Genomic DNA, 27,171 nt, shown 5'->3' with positions numbered 1-27,171 from the left:
GATCACTTCATAGGGGCCCGCCTGGGCTGAATCACCTAGCTCCGGCCACCGGTTGGAGGAGAGCCGGATAGCCATCCCGAGCACCCATTGGTACGGGCGGCCTGCCTATTCCTCTCCCATAATTGAAATTGGATATAAATTTGATGCATAGCCAACCTGGATTATTCCTTATACAACCAATAATTATAAATGCCACATCATCTTTCTAGAAGGCACAAATATATGTGAAAACAGAGGAATTATAATTGACTCAATTAGAAATCTTTTAGCCAAACAATCCCTTTCACCAGGAAAAGGGCCAAAAAATTCAGCTATCATGGTATAAATTAATGGCGACATTGAAAGGGCTGGAGTTGATATCTAGCAATTTTGATAAATTATTACGAAACGGGGATATAAAAAAAATGGAAATTCTTCACCTGTTATAAATTAATGGATTCTTGTTCAAAAAGAAGTAATCTTCATAGGGGTTTTTTTCTATCCCCAAGATGACTTTCTAGAGTTTATGAACATTCTATTATTGTTGGAAGAGAGAAGAAGACGAGATAATTTTGTGATCATATGCTAAATGCAGAAGAAATGGATCAGAGATTGATCGATGTGGCTGAGGCTGGAGATATAGAAGGTTTGTATACACTTCTCAAGGAAGATCGAACTATTCTCGAAAAGGTCGACGAGATCGGATTCATAAACACCCCATTACACATAGCTGTGATAAAAGGGCAGACTCGTTTTGCTGCAGAGATCGCAAATCTGAAGCCTACATTTGCTAGAAAGTTGAACGAAGATGGATTTAGTCCCTTACACATAGCTGCAGCAATTGGAAAGGTAGAGATAGTTAAAGAGCTGTTGGAGATGGATAAGAACCTTTGCCTTATTAAGGGTAGAGAGAAGATGATTCCTCTTCACTGTGCAGCGGCCATATCTGGGAATGAAGTTATTTTCGAAGAATTACTCTCTGCTCGGCCAAGATCCATCAAGGAATTGACGGTTGGGAAGGAAACAGCTCTTCACTTGGCTGTGAAGAATGACAGGTACTATGCCTTGAAAGAGTTGTTAAAATGGGTCGATGATTTGCCAATTCAAAGGATAATGCTTAAATGGGTAGATGATGGAGGCAACACAATCTTGCATTATGCAGCATCAAGAAGACAACTTGAGGTAATTCAGATCTTTCATTTTCCAATGGATATTTCTTCTTTCTTCTTTAGGGTAAATGACTAATTCAATATATTTATCAACATATAAGTTAGGAGTTCCGATGACCATTCTATGCACTGTTAGGAATTTTGGCGCAAATTACAGACCGTCTTATATACAGACAATACACTAAATTACTCAGGACGGGTGGTGGATCTTCTTTCCTGAATTCTGAATGTTGCAGAGCGATGTGGCTGCTACTAGTGCCAGCCCTTCCATGTGTTCGATGGATAGCCTAAACCGAAATCTCTTCTAGCCCCTCCCCCCAGTGGCACATCCCCACGCCCCTTCAGATGACTTCCGATATGCCAGTGTAGAGATTCTCTTCTCCTAACTTTCAATACACAAGAAGACGAGAAATATTGAAGACTTAGGTGGGGTGGGAGAATTGGGGTGGGAAAGTGCTGATATGATACTACAAAATCCCACCCCAACCTAGGGTGGTGAACTTACAAAAGCTCAAGAAATAGCAGCAAATAAACGAATTTTTGGTCTACGTCTCCGAGCTATATATCCTCGTCTAGTTCTGGTCATTGAAGCAAATTAAACTTTGATGAATAACTAATTAAGAATCCAGGCTCAGCCCACCTGACTTGTGTACACTACGAACTATTAGTGACAATTAGGATCTACTGCAACTTGCCACATCAGAAAGTGTGGGCCCAGCTCATTCCACCACAGCCCAGCCTAGTCTTACCAGAAAAGTTGAATTGGGCTGGGCGAAGCCAAGGCTAGGCATTTAGGACCTTAAATTGGAGGTTGGTTTTCAAAACCTTCGCTGAGCCCACTCGACTAGCAAACAACAACAACAACAACAACAAACTAAGACTTATCCCATCTAAATGAGGTCAGCTACATGGATCCTGGCAAAGCAAAGTCAGAGAAAAACAACCAATGAAAACATAAGAGATGAGAAGTGCGAAAAAGAGAAATGAAAGTGAGATGAAAGAGTCCTAGCCCAGGAAGTTAGGAAAATCTCAGCTATATGGGGTCGGCAACATGGATCTTTGCCCTCCAATAGGCTCTATCTGAGGTCATACTTGGTACAAGACTCAGACTACACATGTCATTCCTCACAACCTCTCCTATGGTCATTTTAGGTCTGCCCCTAACTCTTTTAGCTCCTTCAATCAAGATCAGATCACTCCTCCGTACTGGGGACTCCTCAGGCCTCCGTGGTCATGGTCATACCATCTAAAACAACATTCTTGAAGCTTGTCATTGGTCGGGGCAACTCCCAAATTAGCTCTAATACGTTCATTTCTTACTTTATTTATCCTTTATAGTTTTGCTGCACATCCATCTTAACATCCTCATCTCTGCAACACTTAGCTTCCCTATATGACACTTCTTAACTGCCCAACATTCCGCCCCATACATCATAACCGGTCGAACAACAGTCTTATAGAACTTTCCTTTAAGCTTTAAAGGAATACGTCGATCACACCTCTCCACTTCATCTATCACACTTTAATTCTATGTAAAACATCATCATCTATGTCACCTTCTTTATTTATGGTTGACCCCAAGTATTTAAAATAGTCACTTTGTGGTATCTCTCTCTCCTCAATTTTCACCATGTCATTATCCGTCGTAGTGTGACTAAAGTTAAACATCATATACTCTGTCTTTGATCTGCTAATCTTAAAGCCTCTTGATTCAAGGGTTGATATCCACATCTCTTCCTTAGCGTTGATCCCTGCTTTAGTCTCGTCTACCAAAATGATATAATTGGCTAAGAGCATACACCACGGGACCTCGTCTTGAATGCTCTTGGTTAGTTCATCCATGATAAGTGCAAACAAACAAGGGCTTAGAGCCGATCTCTGATGTAACCCAATCGTAATTGGGAATTCCTTGCCCTGGCCTCCTACAAATCTCACATTAGTTACCACGCCCTCATACATATCATTAATTACATCAATATATTTACTCGAGACCCCTCTCTTCACAAGAACATGTCGGATTAAGTCTCCAAGGACTCTGTCATAGACCTTTTCAAGGTCAATAAAAACTAAATGGAGATCCTTCTTGCTCTACATCTTTCCATGAGTCTCCTCAGTAGGTCAATAGCTTCTGTCGTGGATCTACCTGGCATAAAACCAAATTGGTTCTTCGAGATGTGCGTTTGTCTGCTTAGACGGGCTTCAGTAATCTTCTCCCATAGTTTTATAGTATGACTCATTAGTTTATGCTTCTATAGTTATTGTAGCTTTGAATATCGCCTTTATTTTTGTATATCGGCACTACAATGCTTCTCCTCCAATCATCTGACATTTTCCTTGAGTCCATAATCTTGTTAAACAGCTTGGTTAACCAATATACCCCACAAACTCCTAGGGCCTTCCATATTTCAATTGGGATCTCATCTGGGCCCGATGTGCTACCTACTTTAATCTTTCTTAAGGCTTCTTTAACCTCCGCCACACAAACCTTTCGAACATATTTATGAGTTGTGGTGTCTTGATGAATAATGCAATCATCCAGGTAGTTCGTATTCGAGCTATCTCCATTTAATAGTTCACAAATATCTGCATCCCATCTCCTCACAATGTCCTCAGCTCGTACCAATACTCTTTCATCCTCACCTTTGATACATCTCACATGGTCGAAGTCTCTACTCTTCCTTTCTCTTATTTTAGCTATCTTATAGATAGCTTTATCCCCATCCTTTGTGTTTAGATTAAGATATATGTCATCATATTTCTTCGCCTTAGCCTTCCCCACAATCTTCTTGGCTAAATTTCTGGCTTCATTATACCTCTTTTTATCTTCTGTTTCCTTAATCCGTTGCCAAGTCTTAAAACACTTTTTCTTGGTTTTGATGGCTGCTTGAACCTCAACATCCCACCACCAAGTTTCCCTAGGGGTCGAACTCCTACCCTTCGCTTCCCCTAGGACTTCCTTGGCAACCCTTTGAATACAAGTCATCATCTCGTTCCATTTGACATTGGTGTCTCCCTCAAAGTCCCACTTCCCTTGTTTGAGCACATTATCAATAAATGTACCTAGGGACTCCCCTTTTAATCTCCACTACCTTATCTTAGGGTACATAGGTTCCCTCCCCTTACGCTTCTGAGCGCAGAGCCACAAATCTAGGACAACTTGTCTATGTTGGGTGGTTAGACTCTCCCCAGGGATAACCTTGCAATCTTTACACAATCTCCTAACTGCCCCTCTAGTAAGGAAGAAATCTATTTGACTGGAATGATTCCCACTTCTGTAGGTAACTAGGTGCTCTTCTCTTTTTTCAAAGACAATGTTCACAATGAATAGATCATAAGCTACCACAAAGTCTAAAATTGAGGTCCCCACTTTATTCCTCTCCCCAACCCCAAAGCCTCCATGAACGCCTTCATAGCCTCTATGATCTCTTCCAACATGTCCATTTAGGTCACCTCCAATAATAATCGATTTGTCCTGGCCAAAACCCTGCACTAAATTATCCAAGCAATCCCAAAATTGGCGATTACTACTTTCATCCAATCCTATTTGGGGTGCATACGCGCAAACAATATTGACAACATTTTTCTCCAACACCAGTTTGATGGATATAATCCTATTTCCCATTCTTTTTACCTCCACCAGATCATTCTTTAGGTCTTTGTCTCTATTATGCCCATTCCATTTTTATTACTTTGATCTCCTGAATACCAAAGTTTGAAATCGTCCAACGTTTTAGCTTTGTTACGCTTCCATTTAGTCTCTTGGATACATGTGATATAATCCTTCGTCTCCTCATAACATCTATCAACTCCATGCTCTTACCTGTTATGGAACCAATGTTCTAGGAAGCTAATCTAATCCTGCACTTCTGGGCTGGTAAATTTCCTCTCACATGCCCTTGCCTAGTTATCACTGCATCCGGACGTCGATGCGGCACGTTGCATACAGGGGACGCCCTATCCAAACAAGGACGACAAGACATGATAATAAAAAAAAGAGATTAGAAAACAAAAGGATCCATAAAAAAAGTGATTGGCTGGGTAAAATAAAGTGCCGGCTGCCTACCTGACGCACCACTATATGAAAATAAATATAAAATAGCTAGGAGTATACCGGTAAAAGGAGAAATGACACTTAAAGCATTAAAGGGCCTTCACACAGTTAATAGAAGTTTCAAAGTCAAACAAAGCAAGGTATAGAGATGGTACAGCAGTGCAAGAACTCAACAAAGTGAGTGAATCAGATTATAAGAAGTAAATAAAATGCACACACGATCAGATAAACGACTTGACATATAAAAAGGGATGCTACCAAGGCTACCACTAATCAAATAAGCACAATAATATAGGTGGATGCACAAACCAACCAGCTATATTATACGAGGGTGTAACAATGGCTAAAATTAAATAAAATGCACACAATGGCTAAGGGCAGGGGAATATCCCTTACTACTCAAAGCACTTCAAGGACCGTGCCCAATGGTAGCTCAGCCGAGGAAGCAGCGTGCAGTGTGTCAGCGCACTCCCAGGGCAACAGAGTTAGTTTTGGCGTAGTTCGTCAGGGCTGTGAGACAGCGGCAGTGGTGGGGCGTGGGGTTTTTTTTACCCGAGCCGTAAGGTGATTGGGATTAGTTGATGGGGGTGTGAGGATGGTTGGATTGATCGATATAGATTGGGTTAGGAGAGGAAGGAAGAACAGGCAGGTTCCAGGTACCTGGAGGGCTCCAGGTAGAGGACTGCGTTAAGTTTAATCTTTTTTTTTTTTTTTGAAGACAGAAGCAGATAAGGAGGTGGCCAGTGGTAGGGGCAGAGATGGAGTCGGTGGATAGGGTGGGCAGAGAGTTGATCGATGGTAGGGTAGGCCGAGTGAGAGCAGAGAGAGAGAGAGAGAGAGAGAGTCAATAAGTAGGGAGGTCAGAGAGAGATTCAGTGAGACAGTGATCGAGAGGGTAGAGTGGGAGCAGAGAGAGAGGGTCACGGGTAGGGATTGTAGAGAGGGGTTCGGTGGTAGGGAGGACAGAGTGGGAGGGGAGAGAGAGAGTAGGTGGTAGAGAGGGGTTCTGAGGAGGGGGAAATGGTAGAGGGAGGAAAGGGCAGTGAGGTAGGATAGGGGTGGTAGAGTGGGTCTGGCTGACGGAGTGAGATGATCTGAAGGGCTTGTTTTTTTTCCATTTCCCTTTCTCAGCAGGTCTTTCTCGAATAGGAGAGTGTGATCGAGAGGGTTTCGATGGTGGGGGGAGGTAGAGAGTTGTCTGGCAGTGAAGAGGTTAGCAGGTGTCAGTTCGAAAGGGATGGGGAAGGTGTACAGGGTGGGAAGAATCAGAAATGAGGAAGTGGTTCAGGGTGGAAGAATCGGTGATGGTGTTCAGGGTGGGAAGAATCAGAGATGGGGAAGATTCAGAGAAGGGGAAGTGGTTCAGGGTGGGAAGAATCAGTGATGGGGAAGGGGGTTATGCCCACCTGAGCCATGTGCACGACTGTCGGAACTCAAAATGATGACCACCACCGAAACACTCCACTACTCAACTAGCTGCGAGCTGCACTTCTGTCGCGGCCACCATGAAGGGGGGGTGTTAGTGTGCGAGAGAGAGCATTGCAAAGAGAGCCGTTAGAGCGTTATGGTGAAAACTAGAATCTATTGCAACTCATCACATCAGCAAAATGTGGGAGGGTCAATGAGATAGAGTATACACGTCTAGCCAGCCAAGCTCCAACCCAAAACAGTCAAGGGAACTACCTTAAAGGTGAGTTTAAAGAAATGCCATTCCCTTCCATTATGGTGAAATGGCTGGAGTTGTACTTCTGTACTTTTATGAAACTTAAAATTAACTTTCAGTCCTTTTCACATGTTTCAGCCTTTCAGGTTGAAATTTAATTAGTGAGATGGGTGTGGGGTCTTCTACCGGCCACATGGCTTCACCCACATCCATCCAAGATGACACATGGCCAAAGAAACATTTTATATTTTGCATAATGCTTTAACTGCTAAGATTTTTGTACTTTTCAAACAAGGGTTTATCTTGTTGTCACCAAAATGGTGAAGTGGGAAGTTGTAATCTTCTTTTGACTACCTCTTGTCTTATTCTCAAAAGTTATGTAATTCAGGGTAAAATAAAGTTTTCAATATAATTTGAAAGTGCATTGTTGTTATGTCATTATTAGAAGCTGCATATTTTTCGATTAGGCCTATGAAATGACAAGATTTACCATTGTTGAAAAAAAGTGTGTTACACTAAGAGGGCAAAAAAAAGTAAGGTTATGACTTTTTTTTTTCACCAACTTTGGTTACAAAAAGATTTTCCCTTAAAACAAATCAAGTCATTGTGGGACATAGTGAGTATCTATCTACTATAAGAAGTGAAACCCTGTCTAATGCCTTTCCATTCTACAGATGATAAAGCTGCTATGTCGTCATGGTACAACCAACAATGCAATATTGGCAGTGCCCATAAACGCGATTAATGCAGATGGGTTTACAGCTTTGGATATCTTACAAAAGAGTACAACTGATTTACCAGATGAAGAGGAAATGCAAATGCTACATATCCTTCGCAGCTCCGGGGCCAAGATAGGTCCACAAGTTACAATATTTCTTCCACCACCAGAGGTAGCCTTTAAGAGGTTTCGAAATCTTAGAATAACAAGAAGAATAAAAAGTAAGTTTGAATTTCTTTTCCCAGTGGTGCACAGAGATGTTACAAATGATGTGAGGAATGCACTATTAGTGGTGGTGGTTCTTATTGTAACAGCAACCTATCAACTTGGAATCAACCCTCCTGGAGGTCTGTGGCAAGATAACTATGATCCAAGCAGTAGTAATGACACAAACAATAATTCATCCCGTGTTAGTAGATTAGAACAACTAGCCCATGAAGCAGGAACGCCAGTTATGGCTACTCAGAATCCAGGATCTTTCCTAACAATAATGCTTCTAAACTATTCTGCACTATGTATATCAGTGGTTTTAACTTTTAGCCTCACAGAAGGATACCCGTTGCGTGCTGCGGTGTTAGTTTCCCTTTGTTTAATACTTGCAACCTACGGTGTTACAATCTCTTGGTATTCAAGTTCTCTATACACAGTTCTTTTCCCGGCGCTTTTTCTTACATTGGGTGCCATGGGAATCATGTATTTACGCAGTAGAGCTCTAGCATTATTAAAGTGGGATCAGACTTAACAAACTCTTTGTGTGGGATTATAAGTAGAGCTCTGTATTTATGCAGTAGAGCTCGGTATATTTTTTGTGAAGGAGGAAGAAAAGGGATAATAAGTTGAGAAGCATAGGAAAAGGAAGTTTGTTTATATATTGAGATTGTTTCACATCTATGACTGTTTGATTTTAGGATTTGGATATATTTCATTGATTTGAACTTGCAATCATTTAATATTAGCTTAAGTTGATGATTTGTGGCCAAGAAAGGATCAATGTCTAAAAGAGAAATGCTAGGTCCTAATTGCATTGTGCCATATGGTGTACTAAATTCTTTCATTGTATATTCATTAAAAAAAACACTTTCATTCCATGGCTAATGTCCATCTTCGTATGCAATCCATATCTTGGGAGACTGTTGTAGCATATAAAGCTTCAGGCCATGATGGTATTCTAGCCTTTTATCAAACTTGTTGGGAGATTGTCAAGATACATGTTATGCAGTTTATTTATGAATTCTTTGCATCTATTACTTTGTCATTTAGTATTAATCATATCTTGTAAATTGTAGTTCCAAAAAAAGAGAAATTTGTGTTTGTTGATGATTATAGGACTATTAGTTTTTAAACGGTAAATTATAAAATCATTGCTAAGTTTTTAGCCAATAGGATTAGCCACTTTTGCATGGATTATCTCTACATTTCAAATTGTTTTTGTTCAGAGTAGACTAATTTCTGATAATATTATTATAGTTCATGAGATATTTTATTTCTTGAAAAATCATAAAGGTAACGTGGGTGAGTGTGGCTTTGAAATTTGACATGTCTAAAGTTTATGATAGGATAGAATGGGGATTCCTAAGAACTATCAGTCAGAAACGGTGTGATATGATTAGTTACCTTGTGTCTTCATGTACATATTCTATAACAATTGAAGGTAGCAGTTTTGGTTTTATTAAGCCTTCTAGTGATATTTGGCAGGGATATCCTCTTAGCTCTTAACTATTTATTATGGCTATGAAAGCTCTATCTCGTCTATTAAATGTTTATAGGGATTTAGACCTATATCGAAGGCTTAAAATGGGAAGACATAGTCCAGAGGTATTCATCTTATCTTTGTTGATGACACTTTTGTTTTAGTAAAGCAACTATGAATTCTATTATTATATTATTTCAAGATTTATTAGGTCCACAAATCCATTTTAAGGAAAGTGGAGTTTTTTTTAGTAGAAATGCATCCTTGGAAGTTAGAAATATGGTGCAATGTAATTAGCATAAACTTCCTATTGTCAGCCTTTTGATGGATAGCTCTGCAACCCTGCCTCTCCTTTCTAGTTGCAAATGTTATTTTACATATTCCTTTAAGTATGCAGCATTTCCAAGATTATTGGATCTGTCCTTTTACTAGGAATAGATCACATTCACCATTAGGGTGGCTGCTAATTTGTTACCTCAATCTCGAAGGAATATGGTCAACAGACATCCTGGTAGTAAGGTTTGAATTTTTGTATATAATTTGAAAATCCGCCCTAAGTTTAAATTTTTTTATAGAAGGTTCTTATTGATGCTCTTAATACTAGAAAGAAGCTATCTTGTTTCTTTGGATCCAATATGTGTGCTTTGTATTAAAGAATTAGAATTTGACTGACATTTGTTTCTCATTTGTGATTTCTCTAAAAGGATATGGGCTGCAGGGCCATTAGGAATGTATTGAGTCTCTCTAAGCTTCTCCAATCTTTGATCTAGTTGAATCTCTTTTACTTAATTCCTCCATGTCAAATTGTGGCAAACATGTGATTATGTCCATCTCTGCAATCTTATTTTATTATATTTGGATGTTCCATAATAAGTACTGTCTTAACCCCGGTTATGCCTGAACCAATCTCCCTAGATTATTATGTATTAACCTTAGCTGATTACTAAAGATTATCTTCTATAGATCAACCAACCCTTACATGTGATGACAACTTTGATTTTTTTTTTTTTTTTTTAATAGGAGAGGCAAGTTGGGCCTCAGTCTTATTATTTAACTCTCAATTTGTTATTGCATATATGGACTATAGTTTTTTAGGATGTGCTTAGGATCCAAAAATCATGGGATTGCAGGGGACAAAGGAACAAGGATAGAAAAACCTAGAAATGTGGAATTATTGTCAAGACATGGTGACGTGGTTGTCGACATGGTTGTCTCAAGGAAGTCGAGCAAGCTGGCCTTGGGACCTTTTTTCATTACATCATGATGTTTCTAGTTTGATTTGTGATGTTGGAATAGTACAGTTTTCGCCTGCAACAGTATGTATTAAGAAGAAAGATAGGCAAGTTATTTCAATGATGCATCGACTGGCTAATTAGGCCAGATCTAACAAACTTAGGGACAAAATTATGGTAGATCTACATATAGCTCTATTTACTTAATATTATCTTCTTCTTTTTTCTTTACATAAAAAATAAATTGATCTACCATGTAAGTAGATATTGTGTCTGACCACCTAACCTTGGTATGCTTCAAAGAAATATTTTACATTTATCATGAATATGTATAGGTTTTTGAAGTGTTTTCATCTGTATCTTTAGCGTATATTGCGTCTCTCTGATATGATACAACATCTCTCTTAAAATCACAATCCGATATGATATATGATGCTTATATTTACTGATAGTTCAGATCTTGCTTCTTGAGACAAGATTGCATCCTAAAGATATGTTTCACATCTCTGTCTCTCACCAAGTAATCTTCGATCGATTCATGACCTTGATGATATGTGACGATCGCACTTGATCTGTAACCTTGAATAAAATTAGATGTGATCATATATGGGTCCTAAGTATTTCCAATAGGATCTTTTTTATTTTGTGCAAAATCCATGGCGGGGCAATTTTATAAGCCTCGAATGGCAAATGCTGGTGTATAATATCCAGGAGATCCTCAGTTAAAGAGGACTCCCACAGACCCTGTAGAGGGTAACTCCAAGCCCACCATGAAAATATATATGTTCAATGGCAACAAACAATAACTTCTGATGTGCATTCAAAGCAACACTTCCCCACTCCAAAACCGATTCGATCCGAGATTACGAACTATGCTCATAGCTGTCTCCTAATCAATTATGGGCTTCTCTCCTATTTTATAATCCATTCAAAAAACAAAAAAAAAAAAATCAATTTGGACGAGAAGCGGAATGGAACGTCACACAAAAGGCAAACCAAAGTTTGTTGAGCATGGAGGCCATTGAAGAATGGCTTGTTCAACCATTTCTTTATAATGACTACAACAAGGGCAAGTTTCCATAAGCTCAATATTTCGGTGCTTTGGTTTGAGTGAACTCCAAAAAGTATTTTGGCTAGCCTTCCACAAGAAAATCTGGATTTTTAGAATAGCATCCACTTCATCATTCCTAAACGGATCTTTGTCTCAGTTTTCTGTCCGGCCCAGTTCCCCCAGTGTCTGTAATAAGGGGGGGGGGCAATGACCACCCTCCCTTATTGCAGGCACTGCGGGAACTGGGCGGGGCAATCAATTGGAGAAGATAATTTTCCTTCCTAAAGAGGAGTGATAAGATCTTAGACCCACATCTTTGGACCTGGATCCTGTGTAGTGCAGCAGGGCATCCAGCGTACATCAAACGGCCCTGCTACCCCAGGCACGCAGCCCAATCCCACATCTCTAAGAAGTCTGAAGGACTATTGGAATGAGCTTTGTAAATCTACAAGATGTTTCATCTTTACCATGTGAGACTAATATGACAAATTTAACCCCTTTCTTTTTTTCTTTTTTTTTTTTATATTTAAGAATTGTTGTGAACTGATCATTTGACAAATTTATTATTTAATTAAAAAAAAAACCCTCTAAATTCATCATTCTCATAGATCTATATTTTCAGGAAAAAAGCACTTTGTCCTAGAGTACACCAGTACTCTAATGAATCTATCTCTTTCCTCCCATATAAAATGATACTTATGTCTCTTTGTTTTGAGAAGGAGAGAGATAGACACATGAGGGACCGTTGGCGAAGGCCACACTCCCGATTAGAAAACTATTTCCCATATTTTAATAGCTCATTTTGATACTTGAAATTTTTTTTTTTTTTGTTAAAGAGGAATACTTGAAAGTTTTCAGTTCATATGAAACTTTGCATGTAAACAACGGACTTCGAAGTCTACTTAGCCACTCAATTGGGGTCCTACTTGAGGTGTCATGAAACATATATTAAAGAGAAGATTGTGATTATTTAATAACTATTTAAGTAGAAAAATATTTGTCTCGTCATATCGATGATATGAGTGACACCTCCGTAATTCCATTTTAAATTTTTGAAATTTAGAATATGCAGAGGACAGGTGTTCTTCTCTGATATGCTAATCTCAAAACCCCAGATCTTGCGGTTGAAGCTTCTCCCGAACCCCTCTTTACCATATAAAATCACACCTTGAGTATCTCTTAATTATTACGAACACTCAGCTCTCTTGCACCGCTGCAACTTCTCCGATCGCCGTTTTCTTCGTTTCCGGTCAAGGTTTTTGTTACAATTTACGAGTTCATTCCCCAAAGAAGTGCCGAAACACAAGCTCCGACAGCCATTATATCGACTTTTACCGCTCTCCACCATTTTTCAATTCCCATTGAAGGTAAGCTTTTCTTTCTCTTCTTCTTCTTCTGTTCTTGAATTAAAACTGTCCAGTGAATTTGAAAACATCTTTACAGTGCTGCTTTATATGAAATTTCATAAATGAAAAAGTAGCTTTTTAGTTTTTTTTTTTCTTTACCAAAAGTAGTCCTTTATGTCTTCTTTGTTCTCTTTAGCTCGAATAGGACCCGGGGGTGTGGGGAATCTTGTAATTTCATCATGTCTAAGTGGAGGATAAACCATGGAAATAAATTGTCTGTAATTAGGCATTCTTGTCCATCGGAAAGTTCTGTGTTCTTAAAGCTTATAGGTTGGACTCTGGAGCCATTGGACTTGATGCTTCATAAATCAGAACAAGCAAAACCCATGGAATAAGATCTCTGTTCTTGGGTATTCTAGTCCAGCCGAAATTTTTTCCTTTTCTCTTCCATAGGGAAGTCGAGAACCCCAAGAAATCTCTCGACTGAATGTTTCAACACAACCAAGCAGAACTCGAACAATTCCACTGTTAAGGGGTTTTCTTGTCCATCTGAAAAATTGGGAATATCGCTGGATTTGTTATCATCATCTCAGGAGTTGGACTGTTGGAGCTCTTCGTTAATGCCGTGAGGATCAGATGCATTATTTTTTTCCTTACACTTTGTGATCCTCGGTCTCTGTTCTTCTCCGCATCTTCTACATTTCTTCTTCTCTGCCATTTTAATGCTTTATTTATTTCAGGTTGCCTTGTATTGAATTTTTTTTTTTTTTTTGACAGAACAGATTGGATTAGTTGGAGATGACAACACAAGGTTCTTCTCTTCCGTCGTGTCGAAGTCACTTTGGTATGCCCTCATGGCTTCTAGCCACCTTAGCAGGTACGAACCATCTCTTAGACGTCCGAAATTACCAAACCTCCTTGGATTGTTATCGTAATTTCAGAGGTGGAATTTCTGTCTTTCATTGGGGTTGGGGTGATCTTTTTACCCATCCATGTCCGGGCACAATAGCTATATCACGGGCAAGTACGAACAGCTAGCACAGCCGCACGTGAAATGACCTGCCCACCTCTAGTAAATACCCAAATAGGTGTAGTGACAATAATCAAGGTTGGCTCAGATTCTCATACGGCCTGAATAGCACAGATGGAATCCAAGGGTGAGACGCACCTCTCTTGGTCCTGACCTGCACTCGTGACAATCTGGTGTCATCCTTTGGTAAAAAAAGAATGTACAAACTCTAAATTGTGGTATTATAGAACTCTTGTAGGATTTTTGTACAAAATGGTTTATACCGATCTGTGATCCGATCAAGTTTGGATGGTTTTGATTAATTATATGTATTATAATACTTGTTATACATACATCTGATAGGAAAAAATTTTGCTGCTACATTATAGGAATGTTTTTGCTACAGCCAAGGAAATGGACTAACTCACTTTTCCTTTGATTTCATGAATACTTTCTTAAGTTTTTGTATTTTTTAAAAGAGCAAAATATCTCTACTTAGTGGTGTTTCCTATGCCCTCTCATAGGTCACCATGAAATGACACCTCTGCCCCTGGATAGATACTAGATGTGCTCCCCCATTGGCGGAAAATTATCTCCTGCAATTCTTTACCTGGTCCATTTTCCCAACTCCATCTATTAGGGGGGTGGATCCATCTGGGCAGTGTGTTCCGACAGGGGATAGTGATCAATTTTGCCCCTATGAGAGAAATTGTAAGAAATGGACGCGCAACGAATGATAGGGGATAAAGATCCCCCATTAACCCAGACGCTTGTGTAGAGACCACGCGATCAAGTAGGATTCCATTTCCTTGATTGTCGTAACAAGAATATTCCTGTAGCAGCAAAATTTCGTCCTACCTGATAGGAGTATTTTACCGAGAAAAGCACAGGATAAATTTGGTATCAGCTTTTATCGTTTTATGATTTTGCGGATTGCCGGGGTTTTTACCGTTTTGTTAGTTTAATATTTGAAATTCGAATCCAAAGCGTTATTAACGGAGTCTTGTCTTTTCATAGAGAGCGAAACAACCTTAACGTAATGTCCGTTTTTGACAGTTTAACTCTTTTGCCGGCGTTACTAACGTGCCCCATAGACCAATATGGCTGATTAATAGTCGGACCATTTATTGTACATAGTAGGCAGACGCCACGTGTCATCTCTACCCTCTGGTGTAGACGCTTGCGAGTGAGACCCTCTGCTTAATTTGAAATTATTGACATTCTGGGTCCCGCTATCTTGGGGGCAAATGGTCATAATGAGTCTTTGAAAGGCTATTTTTCTTATTTGACATTGTTGAAAATTTCCACATGGACAACAGATCTTGAAGAAAGGACGAAAGCTCTGTCCCTGAACCTCCCTGAAGATGACGATTCACACACCTTCGCCGAACGCGCAGAGAATTATTACCAGAAACGCCCTCAGCTGCTCTCACTCGTTCAAGACCTCTATAACGGCTATCTCTCCTTAGCCGATCGTCACTGCCAAAACCTAAGAAAGGGTCATCGTCACCACCGTAACCAATCTGAAATCTTACCTATCAATTCTGACACCGAAGAAGACTCCGTAACCGCCAGTGATGAAACCAACCTCGATTCCAGTGGCAAGAGCTCGCTCTCTTACCAAACCCCACCACCTCCTCAGAACCCCATCTCCACAGCCACAACACCGCCTCACAAATCCCTCATCACTGAGCACTTGGCCAAGACCACCGACTACGAAATTCTCGTTGACGAACTACGCATCCTTGAATACCGCAACACTGAATCATCAAGAAAGATTGAGTTGCAAAAGAGCTTACTTGAGGTGCTCGAATCGGAACGATTAATTCTCCTTAACGAGAACGCGAGGTTGGGTTACAGAGTCACGACTTTAACAGAGGAGAACAAAGGGTTAGCCTCAGAAGCTGTGATCATGAAGAAGAGGGCTAGTGTGTTAGCGAGGTGTATTCTGAAGCTGAGAGAGGACCATAGGGCTTGTTTGTTGAGTCGTAAAATTGAAGATCTTCAGAATCAGATATATGGATTGGAGAAGAGGAATAACGAGTATTATGAGATGTTGGTGAGGAGAGAAGATGAAGAGAAGAAGAGGAATAACAAGGAGGAGATGATGGCTTTGGAGGTTTGTTTTGAGGCTGAGAAGCTCAAGGAGGAAGCAGCAGTGGAGAGGGGTGGATGAAATGGAAGAGGGTTTCTAGTTCGGGGATTTTGGAGCAAGTCAAGAAGTTTGATTCCTCCATTTGTGGCTCTCAACTTAGAGACACCCTTGCTTAGTTGATTTCATTACTCTCTTCTGTATAAAATTAGTGAATGGGTTTCTTGGGATAACAACTACGATCGGGTTGACCCGGGATTTATTATATTAAAGTTGATGTATTTATTTAGTGGGTCCACCTTAAAATCCTAAGCATTTATTGTTAGTTGATGTGGCCTATCTTGCCATCTCAGCATAAGAGTTCTAGTTAGGAATGTAATACGAGTGCATGAGTTGGAATGGAAACAGGGTTGAGATCATCCAATGACTGCCCAATAAAGCATTCAATGGCTGGGTTTACTGGCACATATCCCACTGCACGCCCAGTCAACCAGCCCAACCGTTGGATGCTTGTTGGGACTCATTGGGCAATCTCCTCACTGGAGAGGATCTGATTTCCTATTTGTATGAGAGGGGCCTTGGCCTTGCAGTAGAATACATCGAGACCATCCACCAGTTCTCTAGCACTTGAGAGATTAGTGTAAAGGTTTAGAAACCCATTTTTCGGTATTTCTGTTGCGCATATTGTAAAAATCCATTATGCTTTTGTATCAGAGCGGTTTTACTTACTTTGTTGCTCTCCTGTGGTATTAAAACGTTGTGATTCTCTATCAACCAATACCAATAATATGGGTTTTAGCATGTGTTTTCGACCAGACAAGTAATATAGCTAGGAAAATGACTGGTGATTGAAGGGTCAAACCCTCTATTTGAAGCTGAGGTGGGTTTGGGCATAAAGGTTCCACTACCAGGTAAAAATTTGGCTTTACCCTTAGGGTTGAGGTAATATATCTAAGAAATTATTTTATCGAATGCACTCACCCCTATATTTGTATTAAAGGAACTTGGGAAAATGAATCCGGGTAGTGTGTTTGATCAGAGGTAGGGTGATCATTTTTGCCCCTCTTTATTAAAGGAACTTGGGGAAATGGACCTGCCTAGGAAACAGAGCAGATAAAGGTCCTTGTGGCAACCACTTGGGACGTGGAGGAGCTTCTAGAGCTTTTGAGGGAGACGTTGGAGACAGCACAGGCCGCTGACATCATGCCAACAGTCACTACCGTCTCTGCAGTTCTCACTTATTTTTTTATTATCTTGGTTTAGTTAGGTGGATGGTTGAATTCTTAAGTGTGGTGCATTGGGCAGTGCACTTTAGAGGATAAATTTCTAGAACCTTCAGGTGGTCTTCGAAGGGTCTTCCTTGGTCTGGCAGAGCAGCCGCAGCCTGGCCGGGGAGGAATATTCTGCCATCGATTCTACCATATAAGGTGTGGGCTTTAAAATATTATGGGCCTTATAAAGTTTAACGGTTTTTTGGATTTTGGGCCTTAAACGTAATGTGCTGGTTGTTTATATTGAGTTTTGGGCCTTAAAGGTCCTGGTTTTTATTATATTGGGTTTCGAGGTTCTTAGTCTATATAGACTTTGTGCCTTTTTTAGTAGTAAGGGTCCCAAATTGGGCTTAATAAATATGAGAGACAAATTGATTAACCCATGTTCCATCCCATGAGCCAAACCTGGGATATGAACCCCTGGCCTGCCCTATGACTAATCTGAAACCCGATCCATGATCTGGAGTGACATCAACCCGAGGATCCGAAACTATGTAAATTGTTTTCATAAATTGATTATATTTTATATAGTTTATAGAAAAACAATGTTCAAAAACAAATTTTACACTTAAGGGCCTGTTTGGTTAAATCCATATGAAAAATAAATGTGTTTTATCCATTATTATAGCCCTCTTATGAATTTTGAAACATCGCGAGGTATTTGACAAGAAGTAATGTAATGAGAGACTATTTTCGGACTTTTATCCGTTGCTGTAACTGGAGTGTTGTTCTGCGCATCGTGCGGCACAGCAGCGGCCATGTGTGCACAGTGGGGCCTGCTGTGCACACATGGCCGCTACTGCGCCGCACGATGCGCTCAGCAGTGCTCCAGTTACAGCAGTAGATAAAAATTTGACTATTTTCACCACTTTAATGTGTCCTACATGACCTCGTGATGATTGAAATGTCACGATAGACTTAAAAACTAATCCTTTAAGTTTTCAAAGGCAATTTTTAATGGCTTTTATTGAATCCATGTGCCACATAAAAAACTTTAGTGACACTAATTGTTTTTCTTTGGTTCTTAATGCATTAAATTTGTAAGATTGCCACTAAAGGGATTTAAAACTGTCACTTTATTCAAAAGTCCATTGAGGAGATACTAAAGGGCATTTTTTTGTATTTTTATTGATTGATAAAGCATCATTACTTTGCAACTTCTGTATGGAAATAGATACGATCCCCATGAGAAGTAGCTATTTTAATGTATATAAATTGGAATAAGATAGAGTAATAAACATGAAGGGTGATGGGGATTATTATAGCCCACAGGTATGAAATTCCTTTTAGTTTAGATATGACACATTCTAGTCTTATTAATTGAGATGAAAAGTTTGCAACATGCACCTTTAGCCGATATGTAAGTTTTGTGAGCATTAGTTTATCTTAATTACCAAAAAAATCATTGATTTATCTTTGAAAAATAAGCATGGGTTAATTTTAGTATTAAAAAAACAATTATTGCTATTTACAACATTAACCTACAGGCAGGTTGTGATGAGCTTTAGTTTGTCATTGGAATTAACAAGAGTTATATGGAAGCGGATCTGGGCAATGGACACCTTACCAAAAATTAAATCTTTCATTTGGCGTTCTTGTGCAATGGGATTGGCCATTGGTGAGGGTTTATACTCTAGAAAGGTTCCAATTGATCACTTTTGTCGTCGGTGTGGTGCGGAGAAAGAAATTACAGACCACATTTTTTTTGGGTGCGACTTTGCAAAATTAGTATGGTTTGGAAGCAATCTCTCTTATTTGCCACCCTCATATAGACATCCTCTTATTGTTGACTGGCTCAGGGGATGTGATGTTTTATTTCGATCTGATAAGAAGCTTGCCTGTCAATCTCTTTCAAGAACTTCATTTATTTGTTGGTACCTTTGGCGCGCAAGAAATGACTTGGCATTCAATGTCAAGGAGTGGTCACCACAGGAGGTTATATCTATAGTATAAAAGGCCTTCAAAGGGTTTTCAACTTGTGGTTCTCCACACATGAATCATGGTGCAGTATCAGCGCCATTGGCTAATGTTCCGCGAGATAGTTAGATGGCACCTCCGTCTGGAATTATGAAAGCAAACTGTGATGCAACCCTTTCACAAGACCTCGCGAAGGAAGGATTGGGTTTCTTTATTAGAAACCATGAGGGTTATCTTATTCAAGTGATTTCAATGCCACATCATTTTGCTTCTCCACTCCGAGGGGAATGTCTTGCAATTAGATGTGTTATCTATCAAGCATTGAAGTTGGGCTTCACTCGCTTAGAAATCGAAACGGATAACAAGGAGATTGTTGATTTGATCAATGACCCTTCAAGACTCCCTTACTAGGTAGGAGTTTTCAGATAGGATAATTGACTATATTTTCAAATTCTAAGTGTTGATTTCTTTTTAAAAAATTCTTTCTTATCTCTAGATTGGGCTGCTCAAGTTATAGTGGACACCTATCAAGTTTGTCATTTATTTTTTGGTGCATGTTAAGCTCTTGTTTTCCCTCATTCTCTCAATAGAGATGCCCACATTCTAGCTAAGCCTAAATCATGACCTATTTTGAGTAGGACTTTCTCTCCTTATTTCTTTCAATAAAATGATTCATATTTTTTATTGAAAAAAAAGAAAAGAAAAGAAAGAAAACTTGAACCCCATATGAAACATAAACAATCATTCATACATATAGTCATCATCATAAGGAACACACATAGTAAAAAACCAATACACTAGCTAGTGCTGTGGTTGACGATGATGATGATGTTGTGGTGATGATGGGTTATATGGTAATGACAATTATGACAAAGATGGAGACTATGATGTCAATTTAGGGAACTAGTGGAGGTGGTGGCGACAATGGTTGCCATTGCCATTGTGATAATGGTGATGATAATGATAATGGCCATTGTTTTTCTTCTTAAAAGATACAACTAATGAGGGCTGTGGATTACATAAATTACGCAGTTTGTCGGATTCGAATCATCTACTGCCGAGCTGCCTGGCAGGACTGTGTTACCCAGACACAGTGAGGTGCACAATGACTATCTTACCCCCACTCGGGCAAGGCATTCGGGCAGGAGTGAGGCGGTCATTGTGCACCTCACCGTGTCTGGGCAGCATGGTCCTGCCGAGCAGCTCGGCAGTAGAGGATCCAAATTGCAGTTCGTCTACTATGAATAGGCTGGCATGGAGATGTCCGATCATTATGGACCACACAATTAGGCTGAAGATTATCCCAAGGACTAAGGCTTGATTTGCAAAATCCTCATTTATCTGTTTTTTTCTCAATCGGTATTGGTTGGAATTATGCGTTAGTTGCGGAAGCTATGGCAGTCAGACATGCTCATTTTCTTGTTTCAAATATGGGAATTTCCGAGCTGGTCATCGAGAGTGATAACCTTCTAGTGATGATCGACATCCTAACTCGCAAGGCTATTTCCATTTCTTGGAGAATCTCATCTATTATCAATGACTGCTGACAGTTACTTCACTTGTTTGAAGTGGTCTCCTTCAACCATACACTAAGAGAAAAAAATGCTGTAGCTGATCAACTAGCATCTAATGGAGCATCCTCTTAAGAATAGGGTTTCTGGAATGTATGTCCTCCTTGTATTTTTCTTCCCCTTTATGTAGACTCTTCTGAAACGTTGTTCCTTTGTTTATAAAATTTTGCTATAAAAAAATATTAAAAAAAAAAAGGCCTGATTTGGTATGATTTCAATTTCAATTTTAGAAGGTGATTTATATTTGGAAATTGCTTGATTTGATTTTTTCACTTTATTTCAGTTAAATTGAAATCAAGTGGAATGGAAATTCTGAAATAGCTCCTTAGCTATTTCAGAATTTCTATTCCACTTTATTTCACTCTTACTCTTAAATGAGCACATGGTAATTTGATGGTCAAATTAGTAATTTCATGTTAAAAATAAAACACCACCAGTATTCTCCTAATGATCTCACCACCATCACTACTACCACCACCACCACCACCTCCACCACCACCCTTCCCAAAGAAATATACCGAATTTATTTTCAGAAATTGAATTATCAAATGATTTTTTTATTCTTGAAATATTTCATATTGATAGAACTAAAACAATTTCAAATTTTTGACTAAAAATCTATTTTATGAGTATTTCATGAAATCAATCCGAAATTAAAATAGAAATCATACCAAATCTGACCTAAAAGTTGCTTGGGCAGGTCATAGGTGGGTTGAATATTCATTGTTGCCTCCATCTCAACGATGTGGTAGTCTGTATTATGCTTTGAATTTGGTGGACGTGTCCATGTCATCATTTATCCATAGTCTTAACTTGATGTTGTTATTCTATCAAAAATTTAAAAAAATAAAAATTATATGTCCCTATCTGTTACTAAAACTTTGAAATATATTGAAAAAAAAATAGAAATGACTTTTCAAGAGCTTATAAAATTGAAATAGAAAACTACTTATATGATGAATCATTTAGACACTAAATTTGACAAGTGACTTAACTAAGGAAACCCTTCATCCATGGAACTACTAAATCATTTGTTCATGTGGAAAAATACTCCATAGTGGAAAAGGTGCCGGCCATTTAAAGACTTATAGATATGTAGGTGATCTTTTCCAATGATAGGAGAAATAGATAAAAAAACTGGGGACGGAGGATGGAGGGAGGGAGGGGGGGGGATGAGTGAAAAGTTTGAGCTTGACCAAGGCTAACTCAATTGTAAATTCCCATAGGCTTCACATAAGAACAAGGTTCGTAAACTTGGATCGAATTGGCCGATATTAGTTGGATCAGATTGGTATGGATCATGACCGATCTAGCAAGGTTTTCTTGGATCGTTCCCTGGATTGGTCAACTCAATTGGATCGATCGATTCAATCTAATACTTGTCATTTTTTTTTGGGATTTTTGGACCAATATTTTTGGGATTTTAATCGATTTTTCGACCGATCTATTTTGATATTTAGTATTTTAATAATATTTTTTACCAGTCCAAGCCCGATCCAATAAAACCTTGATTTTGGTCATTTTTTACCGATCCGAGTGTCAACCTTGACCGATCCCGAATCTGATACCTGGATTACGAACCTTGCATATGAGGCCAAAAAAGCTCCCTAGCAAAATGGGGGTCTAAAATCCTATAATAACTAAACTCTTATATTTAATAGGAGAAAAGATCTCTACTTGGTGGTGTTTTCTATGCCCTCTCATTGGGCATCGTGCGATGATACCTCTGCCCTTGGGTAGATACTGAGGCGTGCTCACCCATTGGGCCAAACGCTTGTGTAGAGACCATGCAACCAAGTAGAGATCTCTTGCCCTATTATATAATTCACCTTTATTTATCTAGTAAGAGATCACTCATTGCATGATCGCATGGCCTTTGCACTAGCACAAGCCAGTGAGAGCACACCCCATCAATATGAATGTGATTTTGATTTTATGGGGTCTGATGGTAATTTTAAACGCTTCTATATGCATTGGATCCACACAACCAGACAACAATCTTTTTCCTTAGTAATAATTTTCAAAGCATTTGTTGCAAATATTCATGATCATTCTTAAAATGAGTCATGATGGAGGAATGGTCCCAAAGTCCATTGACAAAGTCATAGATCTGACCAAAAACTATAGTTTTGAAGATGACACTAAACCAAAAGCCATAGTAGTCCTAGGTATAAGTGTATAACTAAAACCCAAATAAATATTTTAGGAGAAAAGTTCTCTGTGGGGGAACACAGGGCCCACGCCCCAAACACAGTGGGGGTTGAAATGACAGCATCGTCTCCTAAGATGCCAACAACGCTCACATTGGCTGTCGTGTGCACTTGGCCCCTGCCTTCCCCCACCGCTCCTCCTAATTTTTTTTGGATCAATGTTTTTTGTGCATTACAAGACACATGGGGCGGCATTTCCACCATTTGGGGTGACGGTCATTTTGCCCACCCCATGTGTATAGGCACAGCCTGCGCCCCGAGCACGGAGAACATTTTTCATTTTTTTTAAAAGAAAAAATATAACCCAAATAGTTCGTGATCATGATTTCCTATTTTAGAACCTTTTTGTTTTCGTTGTTACAGGAAACCAACCTTCCCCACCTTCCCTATGAAGGTAGATACTAGAGAGTACCTCCTCAGTTGTCTTCTACGCTATAGTCTGTTACTTCAGACGGTATATTTGTACATAAGATAAAACTTTGAGTGCAAAACAATACGGTATAACCGTATCAGACGTTTTGCTCTAACTGGAGAAACCTCCCTCCTTTCGCAGTTGAAACGAATTGCGGAGCTCTCTCTCTCTCTCTCTCTCTCTTTCTCTTTCTCTTTCAGGCTTTGCTAAACAGTTCCTCTTCAGCTCATCAGATTCTCCAGAAATCCTTCCATTGATGTTTCCTTAGTCTTTGACAAAGAATTGGAACTAATAGAATCTGAAACCTGAAAAGAATCTGGAGTTCAGTTGCAAAGTTCGAATCCTATTTATCATAGTCCGTTTAAATTTACAACCTTTGAAAACTTTAGCAATTCTCGAACCCTAACATGGTCGATGTCTGCAATGGCTTCCAGTCACCAAAACCTCATGTGGGCGTCCACTGGTCCTTCAAATACTGCCGTTGAAACCCTAAGTGTCGCAGAATGATTGATGCTTGCGATCGGTATGCAGATGTCTGCGATGGCTCCGTCTCCATTAACGGCGCCTGCGTCGAACAATCCTCCATCCTCTTCTTCAATGAGGTCTCCTTCTACTTCTCTTCAATCCCAGCAGCAGCAGCTCCCATCATCGCTCTCTCTTGGCTTGCTCTCTGTACCTCAATCGAGCTCGGCAGCGGCGGCCGCTTCACATAGGCCAGCACCACTGGATCACCATGTTATGGCGCCGGAACCGATTGTTGCAGTGCAAGTGCCGGCAGAGTCAACTGTTGCAATGCCGCCTGTCGCAAGAATTCGGCTTTCGGATATTATACCTTACGATGGGGCACCAGTGGGAGCATACGTTAGGTCAGTGGAAGCACTTTCGGGTTCACTTACAAGGCATAATGCGGCGGTGATTGAGCTTGGAAGTGAGGAGTCGGCATTAATGCGATGTGCTTTGGAGTCGGCGAGGTTGTATTTCAGGATGAGATCTCAGAGTAGCAGTAGCGGAGGTTGGGGGAAGACGGGCCGAGGGTCCAATATCTACAGAGCGGGAAGGTAAGGACTTTCTGTGATTTTGAAGCTTGTTTAGTGATTCATGTTTGATGAATGATTTGTTTGAATTTGATTAGGGAATGCCATTTACGAATAGTATTATTTGGCTGAGGTGGAAATTGTTTTAGCTCCTTTATAGATAATTGCTGCTAAAATGAAGCCACTGAAACTTCTGGTTTACAAATCTTAAGAGAAGTATTGTTTTGCTTCTCTCCAAATCAACAGGTTTGCTGTAAGTTTGAACTTGGCAAACATGTTATGGGACTTTCTGTCAAGCTAGATAATTGATGGACTGAAAAAACTATAGAAACTCACAAAACTCACTAGTATTCTTGAATATGTCTTCTGTTGGTCGTATTGTCCACTAAATTATTGGTCATAATAGTTTATGTAATTTGAAGGTTTGACAAGTTCACTTTCTTACTCTTCACTCGCCGACCTTCATTTCTCAGTTAAATTTGCATAGCCAGGGAAATAGGACAATCTTACTGAAGGAGAAGCGGAAGCTACTTGAGAAAAAGTTACAAGTTTATCTAACAAACAAAGAATCACTTCTAACCATATCACTAGACGGCTAGTTCACATAGTTGTGTTTGCAATGGTGTGACCCAGGATTTGGATTTTGTTTAAGATGCAGGATTTACCCTTTTCCCTCTTACTTGAAGCCCAATGAATGGGAGCAAGATAGTTGTCAAAAGCCCTTTTATTTCTTGAAGAAAGAATGTCCCTTTGAAACTCTTCAGCATATGGACTTAAATTTAAGATGTGGTTGACTAATTCCACATCCCCAAGACAGAAGAGACAGAGAGTAGCAAGAGCATAACCTTGGAAATAAGATTTTCTATATTCAGGATGCTGTTTTTATGTAGTCCACAAAAAGGACTAGACATTAGTTGGATATCTTTATTGATCGGTAATTTTTGAGGAAAATCAAACTCTCTTTTGAGAATGATCTTTCTAACCAGTGCCAGAGATGATCTGGTCTGAAATTGAACTCTGAAGCCTGCAGCTTTGGCCTGCGTTCCTGCTTTTATTGAAACTAATCATCATGTTATTCACATACATGATTGCAATTGAGGTCTTAGTTACCAATCATCGTCGAACTTAGTGAGTTCCATCTATGCCCCACAGAAGCAATTGCATAAATAAAAAGGATTATGGTTGTCCTCTTTAACCCAACATATACAGGTGTGTGGAGGTCATTCCCCCTTTGAAAATCCTTTTAGTGCCTTTAAATGGTTTGATTCTAGAAGTCTTTATGTCTCTTATTCAGATGATGGGCTTTTATTGAGGTTAGAAGGAAAGGAATTACAGCAAGAATGGACCATTACATTCATGGTAGGCATAGTTGTCAAGGTGTTGCCTAGGCATCCAGGCGCGTAGGCATCCAATTGGTGTCCCCTTGGTTTTTGTCCTCTGCCGCCACCTTGAATCACCTTGTTGCCGTGGCAACTATGATGGCAGGTTTGTAGTGCTTGTCTTATCAGACTTGCCATCAACTTTCTTATTCCGTATTTTTCCTTTAGCATTTTTTTTTTTGGTAAATTCATTTAGCATTTTCAATAGGATTGATTTTGTCTCTGACATTTTCTTTCAAAATCTGGATCATCGCGTGGTGAAGAGTATGAACCTTTTCATCATTTCTTCTGTGCAAAAATTAAAACAGAACAATTCTAATAACGTTAATATATGTCATTGGTAAGATTGAAGTTGATTATGGTTCAATGGCTGCTAGCCTGCTACATCCACCTACTACACATTGTTGACCCATAGTTACTAAGAAGCACCTTCCAACATGGGAAATATTCATAGGCTTACCCTTTTTTTTTTTGAAGAGCCTAAGAAGATTACCACCTCCCCCGACCCCTGTCAAAAGGGAAAAAAAAGAGAAGAAAACATGAAAAAGACTAGCAGTAACCTTGAGGGTTTAGAACTTGGACTCACAAGCTTGAGAACATGACTGGTGCTTCTCGGCCAGAATTGGGAATGCCAACTGTAGCTTGGGTTGGTAAAAGTGACCAGCAATGCTGATGCAAGTCACCTAAAGGGCTTACTTTATTCAAAATAAGCTTTGGGTTGGGTTATGTAGGTGTTGAGCTTTTGATTCCATGGGGTTTACTTTGTAATCGGTCAATTTAATGAGCCTAAAATATGGGTAGAAGGTTGGAAAACGTTAGAGTCTTATTTTGAGTCTGTTTTCTTTATTATTTTACTTTCCTAGTCAATTTAGGATACCTTAACAGTTAAGGATTGGGTTATTTTTGAGTCTTTTATATAAGTTTGTAAGGGAGGCCAGCATTGTACACAGATTTGATTAATGAAATATTGGCTTGAGCCTTTGTGAAAATTCTGAGATAGGATAGGTGATGCCGTGATGCAGATACACTACCTTGGACTGACCCAAACCCAGTTGGGTATCCAAACCAATATGAACTTATTCCCAATCATGTTCTGGTTCAATAGGATATTTAGAATTTATTTTATTTAGGAAAGATATGTTATCTTTTATTTTTAGGTAGCTATAAGACTTATAGGGAAATTTCCAAATTGAGTTTTATTGAATTTCTATTTTAGTTAATCTAAGTTTTAGGAAGTAATTAGGAGTCTTATTTTTCTTTATAAATGATGTAACTCCCCATCGTTGGAGACAGATTTGAAGAATAAATTGAGTTTATGGTTTGAGTAGCCTGAGGGCTGTGCCCCCCTCTTTCTTCTTATGTGATTTCTTTTCTCTT

General features: G+C 39.4%; 3 protein-coding genes across 3 annotated transcripts in view; all 3 read left to right on the top strand.

The window, feature by feature from the left end:
* Positions 1 to 495: 495 nt before the first annotated feature.
* LOC122663780 (ankyrin repeat-containing protein BDA1-like) lies at positions 496 to 8,323 on the top strand. The gene is made up of 2 exons (XM_043859425.1): positions 496 to 1,161; positions 7,537 to 8,323. Exons 1-2 carry the CDS (start codon positions 562 to 564, stop codon positions 8,320 to 8,322), a joined length of 1,386 nt encoding a protein of 461 aa, XP_043715360.1. The 5' UTR covers positions 496 to 561; the 3' UTR covers position 8,323.
* A 5,368-nt stretch (positions 8,324 to 13,691) lies between these two features.
* LOC122665857 (kinase-interacting family protein-like) lies at positions 13,692 to 16,084 on the top strand. The gene is made up of 2 exons (XM_043861990.1): positions 13,692 to 13,776; positions 15,228 to 16,084. The coding sequence occupies exons 1-2, from the start codon at positions 13,698 to 13,700 to the stop codon at positions 16,082 to 16,084; spliced, it is 936 nt and encodes a 311-aa protein (XP_043717925.1). The 5' UTR covers positions 13,692 to 13,697.
* Positions 16,085 to 23,561: 7,477 nt separating this feature from the next.
* LOC122664575 overlaps positions 23,562 to 27,171 on the top strand; it is a 37,398-nt gene continuing 33,788 nt past the window's right edge. Inside the window, exon 1 of the mRNA XM_043860449.1 lies at positions 23,562 to 24,439. Coding sequence (XP_043716384.1) covers positions 23,892 to 24,439 — 548 coding nt within the window. The 5' untranslated portion in view covers positions 23,562 to 23,891. The remainder of the gene's footprint in view (positions 24,440 to 27,171) is intronic.

The sequence above is a fragment of the Telopea speciosissima genome, chromosome 6, assembly GCF_018873765.1.
Source record: "Telopea speciosissima isolate NSW1024214 ecotype Mountain lineage chromosome 6, Tspe_v1, whole genome shotgun sequence".
In the NCBI taxonomy this organism is placed as follows: Eukaryota; Viridiplantae; Streptophyta; class Magnoliopsida; order Proteales; family Proteaceae; genus Telopea; species Telopea speciosissima.
The sequence above is the reverse complement of the archived record's forward strand: the minus strand, read 5'-3'. Positions and strand labels throughout refer to the sequence as shown.

Excerpts from the sequence above, each read along its gene's own strand:
- LOC122663780 (XM_043859425.1), top strand. The coding sequence starts at position 562 with ATGCTAAATGCAGAAGAAATGGATCAGAGATTGATCGATGTGGCTGAG. Across the intron at positions 1,162-7,536 it reads CATCAAGAAGACAACTTGAG|ATGATAAAGCTGCTATGTCG; the intron begins GTAATTCAGATC and ends TCCATTCTACAG.
- LOC122665857 (XM_043861990.1), top strand. The coding sequence starts at position 13,698 with ATGACAACACAAGGTTCTTCTCTTCCGTCGTGTCGAAGTCACTTTGGT. Across the intron at positions 13,777-15,227 it reads GCTTCTAGCCACCTTAGCAG|ATCTTGAAGAAAGGACGAAA; the intron begins GTACGAACCATC and ends CATGGACAACAG.